General features: G+C 39.5%; 1 protein-coding gene across 1 annotated transcript in view; it reads right to left on the minus strand.

Moving 5' to 3' along the window:
• The window catches only part of LOC131050451 (uncharacterized), a 183963-nt gene that overhangs the window by 78267 nt on the left and 86932 nt on the right, over positions 1-18764 (minus strand). Inside the window, exon 3 of the mRNA XM_057984634.2 lies at positions 9161-9379. Coding sequence (XP_057840617.1) covers positions 9161-9379 — 219 coding nt within the window. The remainder of the gene's footprint in view (positions 1-9160; positions 9380-18764) is intronic.

Here is an 18764-nt window from a genome sequence, read left to right on the forward strand (position 1 = left end):
CTGTTCACGGAGCAGGCCACAACATCCGCACCAGTGGGTACCGGCCAACATACTAACACAACGGCATCATCTGGAGGATACCAGGACAACAGACGCGGCGGTGGAAGGAATAGCAACAATAACAATAATGGAAGCCATATCCAGTATGACGCCAAGGGTCGACCAATTATCCAGTGTAGGGCCTGTAATCAGTGGGGGCACTTTGCCCATGATTGCACGAAGGAAGCCACCCCTCAGCACCTCTGCCGTTGGTGTGGGCCAGGCGACCATGAGGACGCAAATTGCCCGCAGGCAAGGGTTAATCTCCTCAACATTGAGAAGGCTGAGAAGACTGGTGAGAAAGAAGTACTGGCGATCACCCGCGCCCAGACGAAAAAAGCCACTTATCCCGACCCCCGTACGGAGAAGGAGAGATTACGAGAGGCAAAGGCCAATATTGAACGTGAGATGATGACCGAACGACGGGACAACGAGGTGACGAGTACATCATCCCGTACGGAAGCGGAAAATAACATCATTGGGCAAATCTTGCAGATAGAGGTGCCGATAAAGGTAAAAGACCTTCTAGACTCTATGCCACAATTGAGGACTGCCATCCTCACCAATGTGCAAAGCACCACAGCGTCGAGTGCACCACAGGTACGGGTTCCCGCCACCGCATCGTCGAGTGCACCACAGGTACGGGTTCCCGCCACCGCTTCGAAGAGTACACCACAAGTGGAGGTTTCCGTCAGCCCTTCGACTGACCCGATGTTATTAGCCTTGAGCAGTGGTAGACACCCAGCTGTGGTAGAAATGGGTATCCGTGGGACCATTCTGAAGGACACCATTGTGGACAGGGGATCTGGGGTGAATGTACTACCAGAAGAAACATGGAAGCGGCTGGGGAAGCCCACCCTGTGGCCACCCACATTCAACCTGGTGGGAGCGGACCAACACGGCATTAAGCCACTCGGGCTATTGATGGCCCAGCAAGTGACAATTGGTACGCAACCATTCCTGTTAGATTTCGTGGTTATTCCCTCGAAGAAGAAAGGCTATGACGCCATCCTGGGGAGAGCGTGATTGATCAATGCGAGGGTAAACCACAACTGGAAGAAAAATACACTTTCCATGGAGAAGGGAGGGCAGAAATATACCATTGACCTACACACCCAAGATGTCGGCGAAGAGCTCGCCTCTTCAGACTCGGACTCAGAGGACTCTAATAAAAGGGAAGGGGGTCCCGATGAAAGCAAGGGCAAGAACGCGATGGAGCCGAACAGTGAAGGGGTGCTCGAATTGGAGGGATGTTCTGAAGATGAGGTATGCTCACTTAACGGGCTCTTCCACTGGCAAATGGAGGATTACGAAATGTTCCAAAGCTATAGGCTCGAAGTAGAGGAACTAGAGCAACCAACAGAGGTGTACTTGCCGGAATACAAAGAAAATTGGAAGGGAGACGCCCCAAACCCTGGCGATGTAGATAATCCGAAGAGTGTTGGCAACGATTGGAACCCTGTATGGAAGACAGCAGTCTTCAAAATCTTTATTATTCTTCTTCTTCTTATGTACAGGAAGGAGGTCGTGATCCCTGTAGAATTTGTGGTTCCAGGTCTTCCGATGGCCATTGAAAATAGATTGGCCACCAACGGGTACAAACTGAAACCCTACCACGCGAAGCGCGTAGGGGACCCGAGATGCCAGACAGACACCCGAGAGCCCGTAGGGGGACCTGAGCGGATGGAAGGGGACCTAAGAGGCGAGGCAGGTGACTCAAGAGGCACAGGACCACAACAGGAGACACTTGGGCAAGGAAAACTGAGAAGGATGACGGGCGATCTCAGAGATAGGGGACCCCAGCAAAAGACTCTCTAGAAGAAAAAAAAGAAAAAAAGAAAAAATAAAAAAAATAAAAAAAAAAAATCGTATGGCCGTATGAGTCAGCTGACCGTACGGAAAAAAAGGAGAAGAAAGCCACGGTGGAACCACCGTACGGTAGCACCACCGTGCGGTGGCAACACCGGCGGTGGAACCACCGTGCGGTAACAACACCTACGGTGGGGCCACCGGCGGTGGAACCACCGTGTGGTGGCAACACCGGCGGTGGGACCACCGTGCGGTGGAACCATCGTACAGTGGGACCACCGTGCGGTGGGACCATCATACGGTGGCAACACCGGTGGTGGAACCATCGTATGGTGGCAACACCGGTGGTGGAACCATCGTATGGTAGCATGTCCACCACCGTGTGGTGGAAACCACTGCTGTCGCGGAGCACGAAGACATAAACGCAGCCCCCGCACAAACAAACACAGTCGTACGGTGGGGGGTGTTGACCGCACGATTGGAGGTGCCAGTGCTGTTGTTGACCGTACAGGGAGGTTGTATGGCCGGGGTGCCATCGGGGACATTACAGTGACAAAAAAAAAAAAAAAAACGACGACCAAATTTAAAATGATTCGCTGGAGTTTGAAGCTAGGACACTGGAAATTCAGAATGGAAAAGCAGGGAGCGCACCTGGGGCGCTGCCCCAGGACCCCGCGAGGGGCGCTGCCCCAGACCTCGCGAGGGGCGCTGCCCCTCGACCCCGCTGGGGGCGTTGCCCCCAGACCCCCAGTTTATTTTGAGCTACAGAAAACCACGGGAAGTGTTGTGGTTGTCCGTACTGTGAGAAAGAAGCCTGCAGCTAAGCATTGGCGGGAAGCCATAAGCCGTAGAGGGAGACAGATTTGGAGGTTGCGAACAAACAGAGTTTGAGGGAAGGCATTGCAGGTCCACGCAGTTGTATGGCACCAGGGAGTTATTCAGTTCAGTTTTTAGCCTTTGGGGAGTGTGATGGAGGATTTGAGGTGTCTCCTAGCATTTGTGCCAGCGGATTGTGGCCACCTCCAGGCATGACTGGTACACTTTGAGGAACTCGGAGTATGTCTCGACTGGACGTGAGGTTGCCTTGGTGGATGCACAAAGGGCTCGGGAGGAGCTGACCACCAGGTTGGAGGCAATAGTCGCGTGAGACTTAGTTCAACGTACCCAAGAGTTGGATGCCAGGAGAGCAGCACGGGTGGCTATCGAGGCCAAATTGGCTAAACAGTATCATTTGAGTAGCAGTTGGTGGAAGCTGAGACTAAAAAACGTGTTTTGCAGACAAGTTTGGGTTAGGCACAGGAGGACTGTGATGGCAAAGGAAGCAATACTGGTGAAATCCGCACTTGAGCATCGGATGGTAGCAGAAAAGGGTTTTCAGGCGAGGACGCAGCAAGTGTATAAGATCCGGGCCCGACTGGTGTCAGTAGTTCCTGCCGTTCATCTCTATTTTGTATTAAGTCGTTGGAGTCGACTTCTTTTTTTGGGGGGGATGATGTTGGCGGCATTATTGTACACGGGAATAACATTAGTTAATTATGTGTAATTGTTTTGGTTAGTTGGCAACCGAGGGGTGGAAGTCGCGGTGCGACGGTTGGCGCTCACACCCCCTCGGTACCCTTTTATACTTCGGAATGTAACTTGTAACATACACTTATGGATGAATAGAAAATCCGATATACTTTGCCTGCTAGTTACGGCATTATTCTGCGTTATGTTCTTTATGTCTTAAGTTATTCACCCGAGAGGGCAAACACCCAGGATGTCGTCCTCCTAAGGACTCTATTTGGGATCTCTATTAATAAGTGAAATCATTAATGTTCTCAAAGCTTGGCAGAGATCCCACCCCTGCTCAAGCTTCTCTATCCCTAACATATGCATATGGTTAACCTCTACAATATATATATATATATATTGTCTCTAAGAGATTCCCCATGAATCTCTCTCTGGATTCCTCTGTAATGTCCCCTACTTCGTTCAAGACAATTTAACCGTAATTAATTGATTTTCAATATATTTATAACTTAACTAAATCGATTAAGAGACAAAATTATCTTAACATGAATCCAACCTAGGATGTTCTACCTTTTCTTTAGTCCCTCAAGTACTAGCTATTTCACCATACTAAATAATTAATCCTATTTTTGATTTATAAATCATTTACGCATTTATTAATTTTTAATTAATAAATACTTATTATTATCAATCAATTAATAAATACTTTGCTCTGGTGATTTAATAAATATTTATTAATTTACTAATTAATAACCACTTTTTATTATATTAATAATAACTGTAATTATTATATTAATATTTATTATTATCCATCTTTATGTTATCCCTCATTGATCATTCTAATTATATAGATACATAAATAAGTAAATATAGTAATGTGGCAGACAGATCTGATACATGACAGATCTGGTTTGCCATTCTTATGTTCTATACATTGGCTTTACATATGTTTCACTCTTATACTAGTATTATGTAGTTTGCCTATCTGGAAATTTCCTTTATAAGTCTGCTGAAGGTCAGTCTAAAAGAATAATTTTTGAGTTATATTGCCACATAATATCATTACACTATATAATAATTATAATTACAGCTTTATTATTATTATTATTAAAACTATATTATTATTATTAAGTTTATTAAATCCTACATAAGGATGATATCGGGCTCCCATATATTATGCATATATATTAAGCACATTCCTGTGCATACCACAAGGAACAAAGATGTCACCGCCTGTAACTTAATGACAGTTCTGATCCGATCTGATCTATGGTGATCTCTACACTATTAATTCTTGAAGTATATGCAGCCGGTTCTGGACACTAGGTCGAATGGTCAAGTTGGGCAATCTGAATAGGACATAATCAAGATATCCCCCTTTCCATTGTTTACTAAATCTCCTCCAATAAATACCTAACATGTTTGAAGGGTCGTATTGCTTGGATACCCAAGAGACATGTCTCAAAAGCAGATCGTAACCCTTTATTAAGCTAATGATTCTTTAATCATTTTGTAATTGCTTTCTTAGTGAATAATATGACTCTCTTAGTTGCCACTAATTACACCAAGCAAGCACATAGGGTAACCATTATTAATTTGTCTTCTTAATCTAATCGATCTGTATTTGTTATTCTCGATAATGATCCTTTTCCCTTCATTGCTAAACCCTAAAGAATTACGGATCATTATAATTATATTGCTTCAAAAACTGTCCAATGTCTCCCAAATCGCTAATTTATTATTTTCCTATAAACATCGCTACCTTGGATTATTGTTTATTTTGATGATCGCTGGCTCCTATACTATCGCAGATCATGGAGTGTTGTTGATCTCATTAATATTTCCTTAATTCTGTATAGACAATCACTCTTTCCTTAAATTGATAGTCTTTATGACTAGTCGACGATATTCAATGCTAATCTTAACCACTCCTTAGTGATGCTCGAATCACTATAAGTGTCTTTCGTACCAATAATATTAATTTAGTGTTGCTTAATCCGATTTACTAATTTATTAATCTTAATTAATATCATTAATGATTATTTCCTCCTTAACATATCTTTGATAACCGCTGCCTTATTGCATTATAATTGTTTGATAGTTATTATATAAATAATAATCATATATAACAATAATAATAACTAATAATCATAACAAATAATAATAAACATTAATAATTATATATTAGAGGAAAATCGTGAAGTCTCATAAATGAGACGATTTTCCAATATTAATAAATGTTAATTAATAAATGTTTTAATTATTGTATTTATTTAATCCAGTGTCCAAGGAGGGGTTATGACAATCTATTATCAATTATATGAATTCTTAAAATATATTTTTGGAAGGTATTGCTTTTCATTCTCCTAATTATCATTCGTGGGTATGGAGTGAATGAACTATGTGTCATTTGTCTTTGCTCCCTTTATTGTAAGTTTACAAATGCATTGTGTCTTGGCTATGCACAAATGTTAGCTTTTCTTTTCTTGCTTTTTGGTCAAAAGCATACCCCTAAAAGAACCAAATTATATCATACGAGGGACCTCCTTCTCAAATGCAGAGGTGTTATAATAATTGAGAGTTCAATATTTACAAAGGAGACAAAAGACTCCTTAAATAGAGAATACAAGACGATCTTTCCATAATGGAACGATCATAAATAGAAATATGAAAGACATAATCAGAAGTTTCTAAATACTAACTAAACATCAAAGATGACCATTATAGAAACATCACAATATTATTTTAATAGCCTCCCTTAATAGTCATCGTACTAACTACCCTACAGATGGTCACAAAAGCATATAAGGTTGCCCCCTTCACTTCAAAATGCTCTGTGACAAGAGCTTGATGCTAAGACCCTCCCTAATTCTGTTGAACTACTGGATAAGACCAAGATTACTACAATCCTTCCAACTAGATGTTGGATAACAAAGCTATCCCTTCCTGTAGCCAGGGACATCAAAAACAACTTCTCAAATTGAAACCATAATTTTGAGGAAAAAATCATCAAACCCTACACTATTTCAGAGAAACAACCATGATTTTTTCAAAAAATCATCAAAAACGTTTGCAAATGTGCACTATGCCTGAAAACAGAATACAAGAAACCACGATTTTTGTAGAAACAATCATGGAAAACCTCCACTGATTTTTATGAAAAAAAATAGAAAACCCTTCAAAAATTTCAATTTGCGAAGTACCCACGAATTGCAAAAGCATACACCAATCTACAAAAACCCTAGTCACAAAACCCTTGGTAGAAAAAAAAACATGACTAAAAAAAAACTAGCAACCCAACACAAAACCTAGTCGCGATCTGTAGAGAAGAGCCTTTTGCATAGAAAAAGCACGCGAACAACAAAAATGACCATGATTTTTAACAAAAAATCGCCAAAAAACATTCTAGGCAAAAAAAAATCACACCCTTCACCAAAAAAAAAGTAAGCCATTGCAAACTCTCCCATCTTGAGCAACAAAAAAAACAGAGAAAGACTTCTAAAAAAGTCTGTAAGCAATCAATAGTCGCAAAAAATATCCTTCGTACACACACAGACCCACGAAAATGCTACCGTGGGCAAACACCAACCCAAACCAAAAAAAGGATAATCCCATCACATAGATGCAAGAGAAAGCCCTTGCATCACACGGGTTTGACATGGCACAAAAAAGAAGAAACTCTTGTTGTTGTCCTCGTGTCATAGAGAAAAACGACCCAAAGAAAAGAAAAACACTGCTAGAAAATGGCACGCAAAAACCTTCTTCGTGCGAACATGAAACCCTTGTGTGGCATTGAGCAAGAAGAAATAGCATGCTAAAACCCTTGATCCGGACGGAAAACGCACTACGAACACAAACCCATGGTGGAAGAACCCTAGGAGGTTTCCGCAAAAATCTAGCACAGACACAAGCACAACTCACACAGAAGAATTGTGGCCCAAACAAAAACTTTTTCTAAGGAAAAAAATGTGATTTTGTATTGAAAAAACCCATGAAAACCCTCAAAAAAATTGCTCTAATTTTTTTTTCATTAAAAAAATCGATTAAAAGTTTTTGGAAAAAATTCCAAGTAAGAGGCCATGAATTGTTTTTTTTTTAAATTTGCCAAAATTTAAAAAACCTCATTGACCTACTCTAATACCATGTTATAATAATTGAAAGTTCGATATTTACAAAGGAGACAAAGACTCCTTAAATAGAGAATACAATGTGATCTTTCCATAACAAAAATGATCGTAAATAGAAACACGAAAGACAATCATAAGTTTCTAAATACTAACTAAACATCAAAGATGACCATTATAGAAACATTACAATATTATTTTAATAAGAGGAAGATGACCAACGAAATGGTGATCTCTCCAACTATTGGTTGTGTTTGTCTTTATCAATTGGGCAAATAGAGTCAAGAATCAACTAATTTTCATAAATATAATATGTTTACCAACAAATGGATCATCATATTCTTCACCACAACTAGATTTGTTCTCTTTACTCCCTCCAAGAGCTAGAGATTGAGGAGCACTTCATCTTTAGATGTCTAGTTTATTGTGAGATCTAGGGGAGATACTACTGCCTCTGTAGGCGCTTAGAAATTGTTTTTCTCTACTTTCTTTAGATATCTAGATCAGTAGTCTAGCCCTTTCACCCTATGATAGAGATACCCGCGGGGAGTCAATTAGGATCCTTAAGCCCCCAAGCCCCCAAGTAGATCACCTCCTTTCGGCCCATTCAAGAGACTAACAAATCTAAATGGCCTTTGGATACCACTACTCCACACATGGATGCAGATAGACCTATGAGACAGTACTTCTCATAACTTATCACTTCTATTCAAATGCCCTTCTCAATGACATAGATCCACTCCTCTCCAACCACCTCTCAAACCAAACAACAAATGCATATTATGAGCTTCTTCATTACTACAAAAGTTACTTTGACCTTGGATGCTAGGTGTGATTCTAGAGGTAGTGCCATGCTTCCTTTTAGAATAACCCAACTCAGCCCTCCTAGAATTAGACGATCCCAAATGAGCACTACCAAATCTTGAATAGCTCCTCTCATAGTGATCAATGATGACATATGTTCCTCAATTTCAAGCCAATACTCCTCAAATTTTTCTCTTTGGGGATCTTGTTCTCCACTACTTGGCAATCTAAATTGGTTTCTCAACCATGTGTTAATGGCCCACTACCTGTATTGTGTTTCCCCGTGCAAACAATTAATGCTGGGAAAAGTGAACGGCAACAGCATTTCTAGAGATTTACTAAACATTCTTTGGTTCTGCTAAAATTCAATTTGTTTTTAAATGTGCTTTTTTGTGCAGGTCTGCCTTGGGTACCAATGGATTCTTCTAGGTTTGTCCAGGATGAACCCACAGTCTTATTTGCATTCAATGGAAAAATCCCTACTTGAATCATCCCAGAATCCAGACTGGGAATGAAGACAACTCAGATCTGGGCAATGGGGGGGACAAACCAGTAACTTAGAGTTCAGCATATATTCCAATTATCTCGCAAGCACTAAAGTGTAGTGTTTCAATCAGTTATGGTTTTCCAATACAGCAGTAATTCTGTATCAGATACCATTGGCTCTGGGAAACTGGCTATCTCACGTTAACATTATTTGAAGTGAGGAGCATTTATAATTTTATGTTATCCAGTTTCAGGAATTTGTGAGAGAAATGTACTTTTGCTGGACAGCCAAAGAATTAACCTTATCTAAATTATATAGCTGAACGAGGAAGCAATAGCACTAGCTTATTCAAATTAATAAATCTGCCAAGTTTGAAGATTCATACCCCACGAATGAATTTGAATTGTGATTCAGGTATACCAACAGCAGTAGCAGCAGCTCGTGCATATTTCTCCATTTGCATATTTGGATCTATGCCCACAACTGAAACATTGGCTCCACTTGCATAATACTTAATATTGGGCCCTGTACCAATACCCAGTTCCAAAATTCTTTCAGCCCGTCCTTTCAGCTGATTCAGCAATTCAGCCTTGTATTTTGCAACCTTGTTATTCCATAAACATGAAGACAACATAAAACCTTTAAATTATTTTCTAAATTAGTTATGATATAGCCAAGGCCTTCATCACCAACTTCAAAAACTAACAAATGCAATAGAGATTTACTAAACATTCAACCGACTCAGTTTATTGAAGTACAGAAAATACAGAAAACTCATTTTGCTTGCATACAAAGTATAACAGTCTCACGATCAGAAGGTTATATCTGCAGGAGTAGGTAAACAAATCTTAATCAAATAAAGAAAAAAGTGAATATCCTGTCATTTTCGTATATGACATGATGAATTAATTGGCTATAATATTGAACTATAGATAATCAAGCATGACATCTCAATGAACTTCCTATGACAATGCTTGCTGTCATTTCAAACCCAAAAATATTCTGAGAGAACAGTTCCAAACAGTGAACAATAGATAATCAAGCATGACCTCTCAATGAACTTCCTATAACAATGCTTGCTGTCATTTTGAACCTGAAAACATTATAAGAAACAGTTCCAAACATTGTGAAAAATGTTTAACTAACTAAATCTGATTTGCACTAACTTTTTTTTCCCTTCTCCAACATATCTATGTATATCTTCTTTTGAGTGTTGCTTGGATAAGTAGTGTTATGGAGCAGATTCAGATGAGACAACATCAAGAACCAAGAGCAGAAATTGTGAATGACTTGCCAGCCAGTCATGCCAGTGATCTGATTCAGATAGGAATGCCAATTTTTTCCTCTAATAGTTGGACTTGGCATGATTCCTGAGGCCAGAGTGATTTTTGAAAACAGTGCTTTATTCGCAATAAAACTGTTTTTTTTTTCAATTTTCACTTAAAACACTTCTTGTTCAAGTCAAAACCTAATTTTATATTTGCAGATTTGAATTTTTCCAGAGCAGATTTGGGTTTTGCCATAAAAATAAGAATTGGATTGATTAGGGCACATGGACAAGCATTCATTCCATGCAAATATCTGTTCCATTCTCATTCAGTTTGGGCCAAATTACTGCTTTATGGCCATGATGTCTGCATTTGTTGAAGGGTTTAGAGCATTTTTTTTTCCTTTATTTGGTTTGAAATAACAAAAATGATGTTCTTTCCCTTAATTATTAAATTTGTGATTTTTTCAGCATTTTTTAGTTTCAGAATTTTTCAGCATTTTTTAGTTTCAGAGTTTTTCAGCATTTTCCCAATTAAGTGGCAAATAATCAGTTTAAACTTATACTTACTGAATCAATCCTGATCCTGAGAGTATGCTACTATGAGCTGTCAAATAACTATATATTATCAAATACATGAAACTCAAAGTGCAATATAATGATGATGAATATCGAAACATACACTATTTAGCTGCATTCTAAAGGGGGGGTAACTCTGTACCCATTAAACTGAACTTGTATAAATGGTTAATAGTGCAACAAATATTATGGCTCTCGAAGAAGATTTAGCAATTAATATAAATACTTTTTCATGACATAATTTGTAACCTTCTTGTCTGCTAGTGTAAGCTTTTGCATGATCCACACATACCCTCCCTCCTTGAAAACCATACTTTTAAAGTGTGATCTATTCCCGATGTTCTAAAAAAGAGCCTGAGACTCCCATGTAGCGTCTCCTTCATTGATCCCTCCATTTGACAGGACATTCCTTCTCTTGATCTTTCCTTGATTGATTTATTTCAACTTGCATTATTCTTCCATAAAGGTTTGTCCTCCTATGTTTCCCCCTGCTTTTGTTGCATGTAATGTCCTCTTCCTAACTAGTTGAGTTGGTGGATTGTTAGCCTATTGAGTTTGATTCCCGTAGGCTAATGAGTTAGGGTTAGGGAACTTTGGAGGCAGTTTGTCCAACAGTTTGGCAATATTTGATGTTTAGTTGAGCTCCCACCGTTATTATGAGCATAATGCCCTTTTTTGCAGTGTTTTTGGGTTAGTTTTCTAGTAAGTCAGTTTCAAACACTGACTAAGCCAACTGGCATGGTTACTAATTTTAGTATTGTCAGTGGATTCAATTTTGATGATTATCTCAGCATTTTATATAGTCTAGTGGTTTTAAATAAAAATAATGATAAGTTATTAATTGATAAAGTTAAATTAAAGATTTAACTTTTATCATTATTTTAATTTATTTGATAAAGGGACTATAGGGGCCACTTATAAAGTGAAAGATGATTTATTTTAAATGAATAGGGCCTTTTTATATTTGGACACTACATTGGAAGATTAAAAAGTTATTTTATTAAATTAAGGCAAAACAGTGAAGAGGGTTGATTTTCTTGGGAGAGCTAAAAATGCAGTTTTGTGGAGCTCATTTCTCATTTTGATGTTGGATATTTGATATTGCGTGTGCTTTTGGAGGAGACTAATCTTCTCAGATTTGTGGGAACAAAAGCCCTTGCAGGAAACATTTTCCACGTTGTTGAAAGATACAATCTTGAGGATTACTTGGTGTTTTCATTTAGGAAACGCGCTGGAGCTTTCATGGTGATCCATTTTATGCATCTTCTCAATTTATAGTTACAGATTTTGGAGGTTTATTTTTAGTTCGCAGATTGAGGAGTGTGAGGAGGGTTGCAGCTACTTGTGTAATGTTGGTTGTATCATTGCCATTGTTGGTCGTGCATGTGTAGAGGGACGTGTTGTGACCTTTTCACACATCGCCCCATTGCTAACAGGGGACTCCCTCTTTTCTTGATTGCTGCGTTGTTAGGCTAGGGTTTTGGCTACTTAGTGGGCAATTTTGTGTTTCTCGTGCCCGAGTCTCGGAGTTTTGATCATGCCTAGGGCCATTTAGGGTTTTGAGGTTATAGGATCAAGCAAGTGAAATTTGAGATTTTTTAATGATCCTAGTTTTGTCTAAGTATAGACCCTTTTGGAGCGTCAACGTGTTTTTAAATATCCTCATCGGTAATTTTAAGTGCTAAGGTGTTTTCAGACCTTTTGGAGTTATTTTCTCGCTCCTAAGGAGTTGTTCAAGTTGATTTCGCACTTTATCTCGATGGATTTCCTTGTGTTACGCTCCAATTTTTGATGAAATTGCCTAAGTCCAGTTGAGTTTTATTAAAATTTTAAAGTTTCTAAGTGATTCTGAGTGGAAAAATCGTCATTTTCCGGATGAAAATCCATATTCTAAGGGTTAAAAGGTCAAAAATCCATACTAGAAGTGCTTTTCCCCTCATATTCCTGACTACCCATGGTTATCCCCTCCCAGAATCTAGAGTGGACATGGATTTCCCTTGGAATCCATACTTGCTCCATTTTTCCACCACTATGAATCCATACTAGGGTCGTTTTTCCCCTAGAAGCATTAAATTTTGACTAAGTGTCAGGATTTGTCCTGACTACCCACGTTTTTCCACCAAGGAAGTATGGATAAGATTGCAGATGACATTCCACACCTAGGTCGATTTTCCACCAGGTCTTTTGTGACAAGTTCTGAGGATTTTTGTGCAGACTTTCAGTCCAGACTAAAGGCGATTTTCCACTGAGAGCATTTTGATGATTTTGAGTCCGGATTTTCATCCAGACTGAGGTTGATTTTCCACCAAGGGGTAGTTTGAGTGAATAAAGTGATTTTTTTTAGTCCGGATTTTCATCTAGACTAAGGTCGATTTTCCCCTAGCCCCATTTTGTGTGCATTTTGATGGATTTTGTTGGGAAATTTTATCCAGACTTGGATCGATTTTCCCTTTTAGGGAATATTTTGACGTTTTAAATGATTTTGATGGGATTTTTTAATCCCTACTTGGATCGATTTTCCCAAGTGGCTCAAATTTTGATTTAAATTGCAATATTTTAATAAAGTGAGCCTTGTTTTAATTGTTTTTTTTAATAAAGCAACAATTATTTAATAAATTTAAAAAACAATTAAATGATTTGCAATAAGCATTTAATGTTTTCAACCTTCTAGAAGCAAATCAGTTTCACCCAAGCAAGTATAAGAAGAAGTGTTTTATCCCACATTGCTTGTGTGGTTAAAGTTGGTGATGAAAGCAAGTTTAAAGAGAGTCTAGCATTATTTTATTATTGAATTTGCCAGTTGTTTCCATGCAAGGGCGATTTTCTGTCTTATTGGCGATTTTTTGATGAAGTATTTTAGAGAGGTGTTTGATTGAAGACTTATATTTTTCCTCCATTTTTCCATCTTGGCAATCCACTTGATTGCTGCCATTGGAGTTTATTGACTCCATTGTTTTCAGATTTTTGATTTTGGAGACACCGATTTTTTCCTAAGTGGCGACTTTCTACTTTGGTGACTTTTGGTGATTTCAGAGGATTCTTATTGCGGTTTTCCCTCAAGTCCGCCATTCAACTTGCTGTTATCGGACCTGATTCAGACTGATTGGAGTGCATATTGAAGATCATTTGCCACGATTTTGGTGAAGTTCGCCATTTTTGGGTGAAATCCACGATTTTGGTGAAGGGCGATTTGTGTTGAATTCCTACACTCCAAACTTTGAAGATTTTCCTTTATATTGCCTTGGTTATTTGTTGTTCTTAGACCTTCATTGTTGGCAGATTGCATACATATTGAAGACATGATTCAGATTTGACGGTAGCGCCATAGCTGGGAAAATACGATTTCTATTTGGCAAGTGTTCTGTGACATATTTTGGTGGATTCATGCTTGCTTGTTACTGCCATTGCTTCCTACTTGCTGTCATTACCTCAGATCTGAACTTTGATGCCATTGTTGCAGCAGGGGTGACCTCCATTGTTGGCTGTCCATCTATTTTCAGACTTAAACTTTCATTGCCAGCCAACTGTAAACTTAACGGTTTGCCTTTGGGAGAGTTTTTCAAGTCATTTTCAGTCAATCACTTGACCATTTGAGGGCTGTTACACGTCTGCAACTTCGCCATGGCTGCTTGTCCTCAGAAAATTTACCTTTTACCAGCCATACCATTTTTCCCAGATTTGATTTGCTTTCATTATCTAAGTTGTTTTCCATCAAATTTATGCACATTTAGGTGATTGCAACTTGTTTTGAAAGGATAATTTGTACAGTTGCAAGTTGTCTTCAGAATTTGTTGACCTCCATTTTTTACTTCGAAAGGTGTCCTCAGACATAATTTTGTGTGAAACAAAATCTTTCACACCTTTCCTTGGTCACTCTTGATCTGGTATGCTCCTTTGCACTATCATCTGCACAAAATTTCTAAGTATAAGGAGGTGTTGATTTCATGAGGGTTTCGTACCCTAATCTTGTCACATTTTGTATTTAAAATTGTTAAAATCTACCTAGAGTGTGGACTATTTCCCTGACTTCCATACCTTAATTGATCTAAATCATTAAGAAGTCAAGAATTTTATCAAGAATATTGTTTTTTTTCCTAACTTCTAACTTCAAGCTTCGTACAGGTGCGATATCGAAGTTTGGATTTAAGGAAAGAAGAGAACAACAGAGAATTGTGGAGACTGGAATCTATCCAGAATCCAAGATGTCATCCAGATGGAAGGAGATTGCGGATACAAACATGCATTTCCTGAGCCTGAATCTGATGCGACAACGGATGTTCAAAGTTGGAAATCAGATTCCTTCCCCAGCATATGTAAACATTATGAAGAGTGGTATCTTTCAAGCCATTGGATTCCCACAGTCCGTACAGTGCAGTGAGCTTATCCTAGAGTGTGCACGATGCTATGATCCTCGCTTGCGAATGATCAAGACTCCTAAGGGCGTTGTCATCGCCTACCTTGCTGAGGATGCGATTGCTAAGGTGTTTGGAATTCCAAGTGGAGAAGATATGAAGAATGTAACTAAGGATGAATATGAAGATCGATACACGACGAAGATGGATGCATGTAAAAATGTGTAATGGACACCCCCTGTTCGGTACTAAATTTATGTCCTTTCTACTTAGTGTAATTTTGTCAAACAGTTGGCGTGCAAGCTGACTACTGGATTTTTTTGGTTCTTGATTTGCTAGAGGATAAATTTGGTAAACTGGTATTTATTGTAAAGCTTTCAAGTTTATTCAATATAAAAATAACCAGACATATCAAATGCCAAAAGCAAGAGGATTAATGCTGATGATATTTATTTAATTCCAACTCCAAGCATACAAATCAGATTTGAAGAATATTACAGACCATATGATAATAAACAAATTCAAACCTGGACTCCACAAGTATAGAACCTGCTGAAAACACTGTTCACGCACTGTAGCTGCACTATTCACGGCACTGTAGCATTTTTACTATTCACGCAGCACTGTAGCAAAACACTGTTCATGCGGTACTGTAGCAAAAACACTGTTCACGCGGTACTGTAGCAAAAACACTGTTCACGCGGTACTGTAGCAAATCACTATTCACGCGGTACTGTAGCAAATCACTATTCACGTGGTACTGTAGCAAAAACACTATTCACGCGGTACTGTAGCAAAAACACTATTTTCAAATCTGCACTTTCAAACCCCTGTAAAAACATCATGCGAGAGCACCAAATGAAGCCCAATGTGTTTCCTGAATGAAAACACCATTAATCCTCCTGACTGTGTCTTTCAACAGCGAAGAGAATGCTAGCAAAGAGGGATTCCGTCCTCCAAGCCCAATAATCAGATTTCTACGAAATCCAACAGCATCACATTAATTCATCCCAGCATATCCCAAAAGAGAGCTCTCAACCTCCATTTATATCTTCTTCCTGGATGCAAACACTTCATTTTCTCAATGTGGGATAATACATTTTAGAATAAAATATTATTTCCCACAATATACACATTAAAGGGAACTTTTAATATTTTAAACATTACTTTATATTCCCAACCTTATAATATAACGATAAAGTTAAATATTTAATTTAACTTTACACTTTATCGTTAAATATTAAAACCTTGTTGATAATCCCTTTAAATCATTGTCGCCTTCAAATATTTTCTATTGATAATTATGCCAACCAGGGAAACACTAAAAATTCCAAGTCACTGCTTGGAGACTAACTTACTATAAATAGTAAGTGTCTAGAAACCTTGTCAAAGCAGCACCGATTGGCCTGAAACTGAAAACACCTAGGCCAAAATACCTCAGGATCCCACCAATGTCCTTGTTAGCCTTCGGGATCGTGTCAGAATAGGCTAACGACACCCCATATCATGTTGCGCTAAAAAGGGGACATTACAGTCCGCCCCCCTTGAAATTGCTTGTCCTCAAGCAAATTCACTCCTGAATGTTGCAATACCTGTTCATTCTCCCATGTAGCATCCTCATCTGGCAGGTCTCTCCATTTCACCAAGTATTCCTTAACGATTCTGTTCCTGAGTGTCCTTTCCCTGACATCCAGAATAGCTTCGGGTACTAACACAAGCTTCCCCTCCTCATCCAAAGGGGGTAAATCTGCAGAAGGCACTACACTTTGACCAATGGCTTTCTTAAGCCTAGACACATGAAACACATTGTGCACCCGACTGCCCTCTGGAAGCTCAAGCTCATAGGCGACTTCACCCACTCTGCGAATCACCCTATAGGGACCATAAAATCTAGGCTTCAATTTTTCAGCTCCGCTCTTCTTGAGTGATGACTGTCTATATGGTTGTAGCTTCAAGTAAACCATATCCCCTACCTCGAAACTGCGCTCTATTCGGTGCTGATCAGCGTACAATTTCTGTTGATTCTGGGCCTGTTGTATATTCTCCTTGAGCACTTTCAGGATGTCCTGACTATCCTGCAATAAGTTTTTGGCTTTGGGCACTCTGCTGTCCCCCAAAACTAAATCCATGAAGCTAGGTGCGTCATAACCATAGAGTGCCATGAAAGGAGTCATCTTGATGGACATATGATAAGTGGTGTTATAACAATACTCTCCCATATGCAACCATCTGACCCAAGCCTTTTGTTGTGCAGTTACATAGTTCCTCAAATATCCCTCCACCCATTTATTCACAATCTCTGTTTGCCCATCTGTCTGCGGATGATAACTAGTACTAGGTGTAAGATCTGTACCACACAACCTAAACAACTCCTGCCAAAAAACACTCATAAACTTACTATCCCGATCACTGACAATGAATCTGGGCAACCCATGTAACCTGAATATCTCTCTAAAGAAAAGATCTGCCACCTGTGCTGCTGTGTAAATGGACGGAATAGCAAAGAAGTGAGCGAACTTCGTCAAGCGGTCCACCACCACATAGATGCAATCCCTTCCCTGCACTCGTGGTAAACCAGTGATGAAGTCCATCGAAATACTTTCCCATTTCCTATCTGGAATGGGCAAGGGCTGTAATAAACCTGCAGGAAATGTGTGCTCTCCCTTATTCTGTTGACAAACCGCACACTCCCTGACATACCTCTGAACATCATTCTTGAGCCCTCTCCATGTGAACCGCTCTCGGATCTGCCTGTAAGTCTTGAAGATCCCCAGATGCCCAGCTGTGGGTGCATCATGAAATGCCTTAAGTATCACCTCTCTCAAATGTGATGACGGAATCAAATAAACCCTGTCCTGAACTCTGATCAATCCATCTATCACCTCATAGCGATCATCCTGTATAGTACCTGAAATCAATCCAGAAGCCCAAGCATCTCCGACATACTCTGCTATAATCTGATCTCTCCAATCTCCTGAAATCTCTGCCAGGGCACATAAGTGAGGTCTCCGAGATAAGGCATCAGCCACCACGTTTTTCTTACCTTTGACAAACTCTATGTCAAAGTCATAAGCCTGCAATTTAGTAACCCATTTCTGTTGTCGGTCATTAAGATCGCGCTGGTTCATGAAATATTTAATACTGTTGTGATCAGTTTTGATCACAAAACGCCCACCTACCAAATATGATTGGAATTTGGCCAATGCATGCATTATGGCCAACATCTCCCTGTCATAGATAGAATAGCTCCTCTCAACACCTCGGAGCTTCCTACTCTCGAATGCAATGGGATGTTTCTCCTGCATCAATACTGCCCCTATCCCATCACATGAAGCATCACACTGAAGTTCAAATGGCTTCGTGAAATCTGGTAGAGCTAAAACCGGACAAGATGACATCACTTGTTTGAAGTGGTCAAAACATCGTTGTGCTGCTTCTGTCCATACGAAGGCTCCCTTTTTAGTGAGGTCTGTCAAAGGTGCTGCCGTCTGTGAAAACCCCTTAACAAACCTCCTGTAAAACCCGCATAAACCAAAGAACCCCTTAAGCTGTGTGAGGTTCGTGGGAGTAGGCCAATCTACTATAGCTCTAATCTTTTCAGGGTCTACTTGAACTCCATCTGCACTAATAATATGCCCAAGGTATAGTAATTCTGTCATACCAAACTCACACTTAGACTCCTTGGCATATAAAGACTCTCTCTCTAAGATAGATAATACCTCCTCCAGATGCTGTGAATGTTCCTCCCAGGTCTTACTGAAGACCAAGATGTCATCAAAGAAGATCAAAAC

Source organism: Cryptomeria japonica, chromosome 10, assembly GCF_030272615.1.
Source record: "Cryptomeria japonica chromosome 10, Sugi_1.0, whole genome shotgun sequence".
NCBI lineage: Eukaryota > Viridiplantae > Streptophyta > Pinopsida > Cupressales > Cupressaceae > Cryptomeria > Cryptomeria japonica.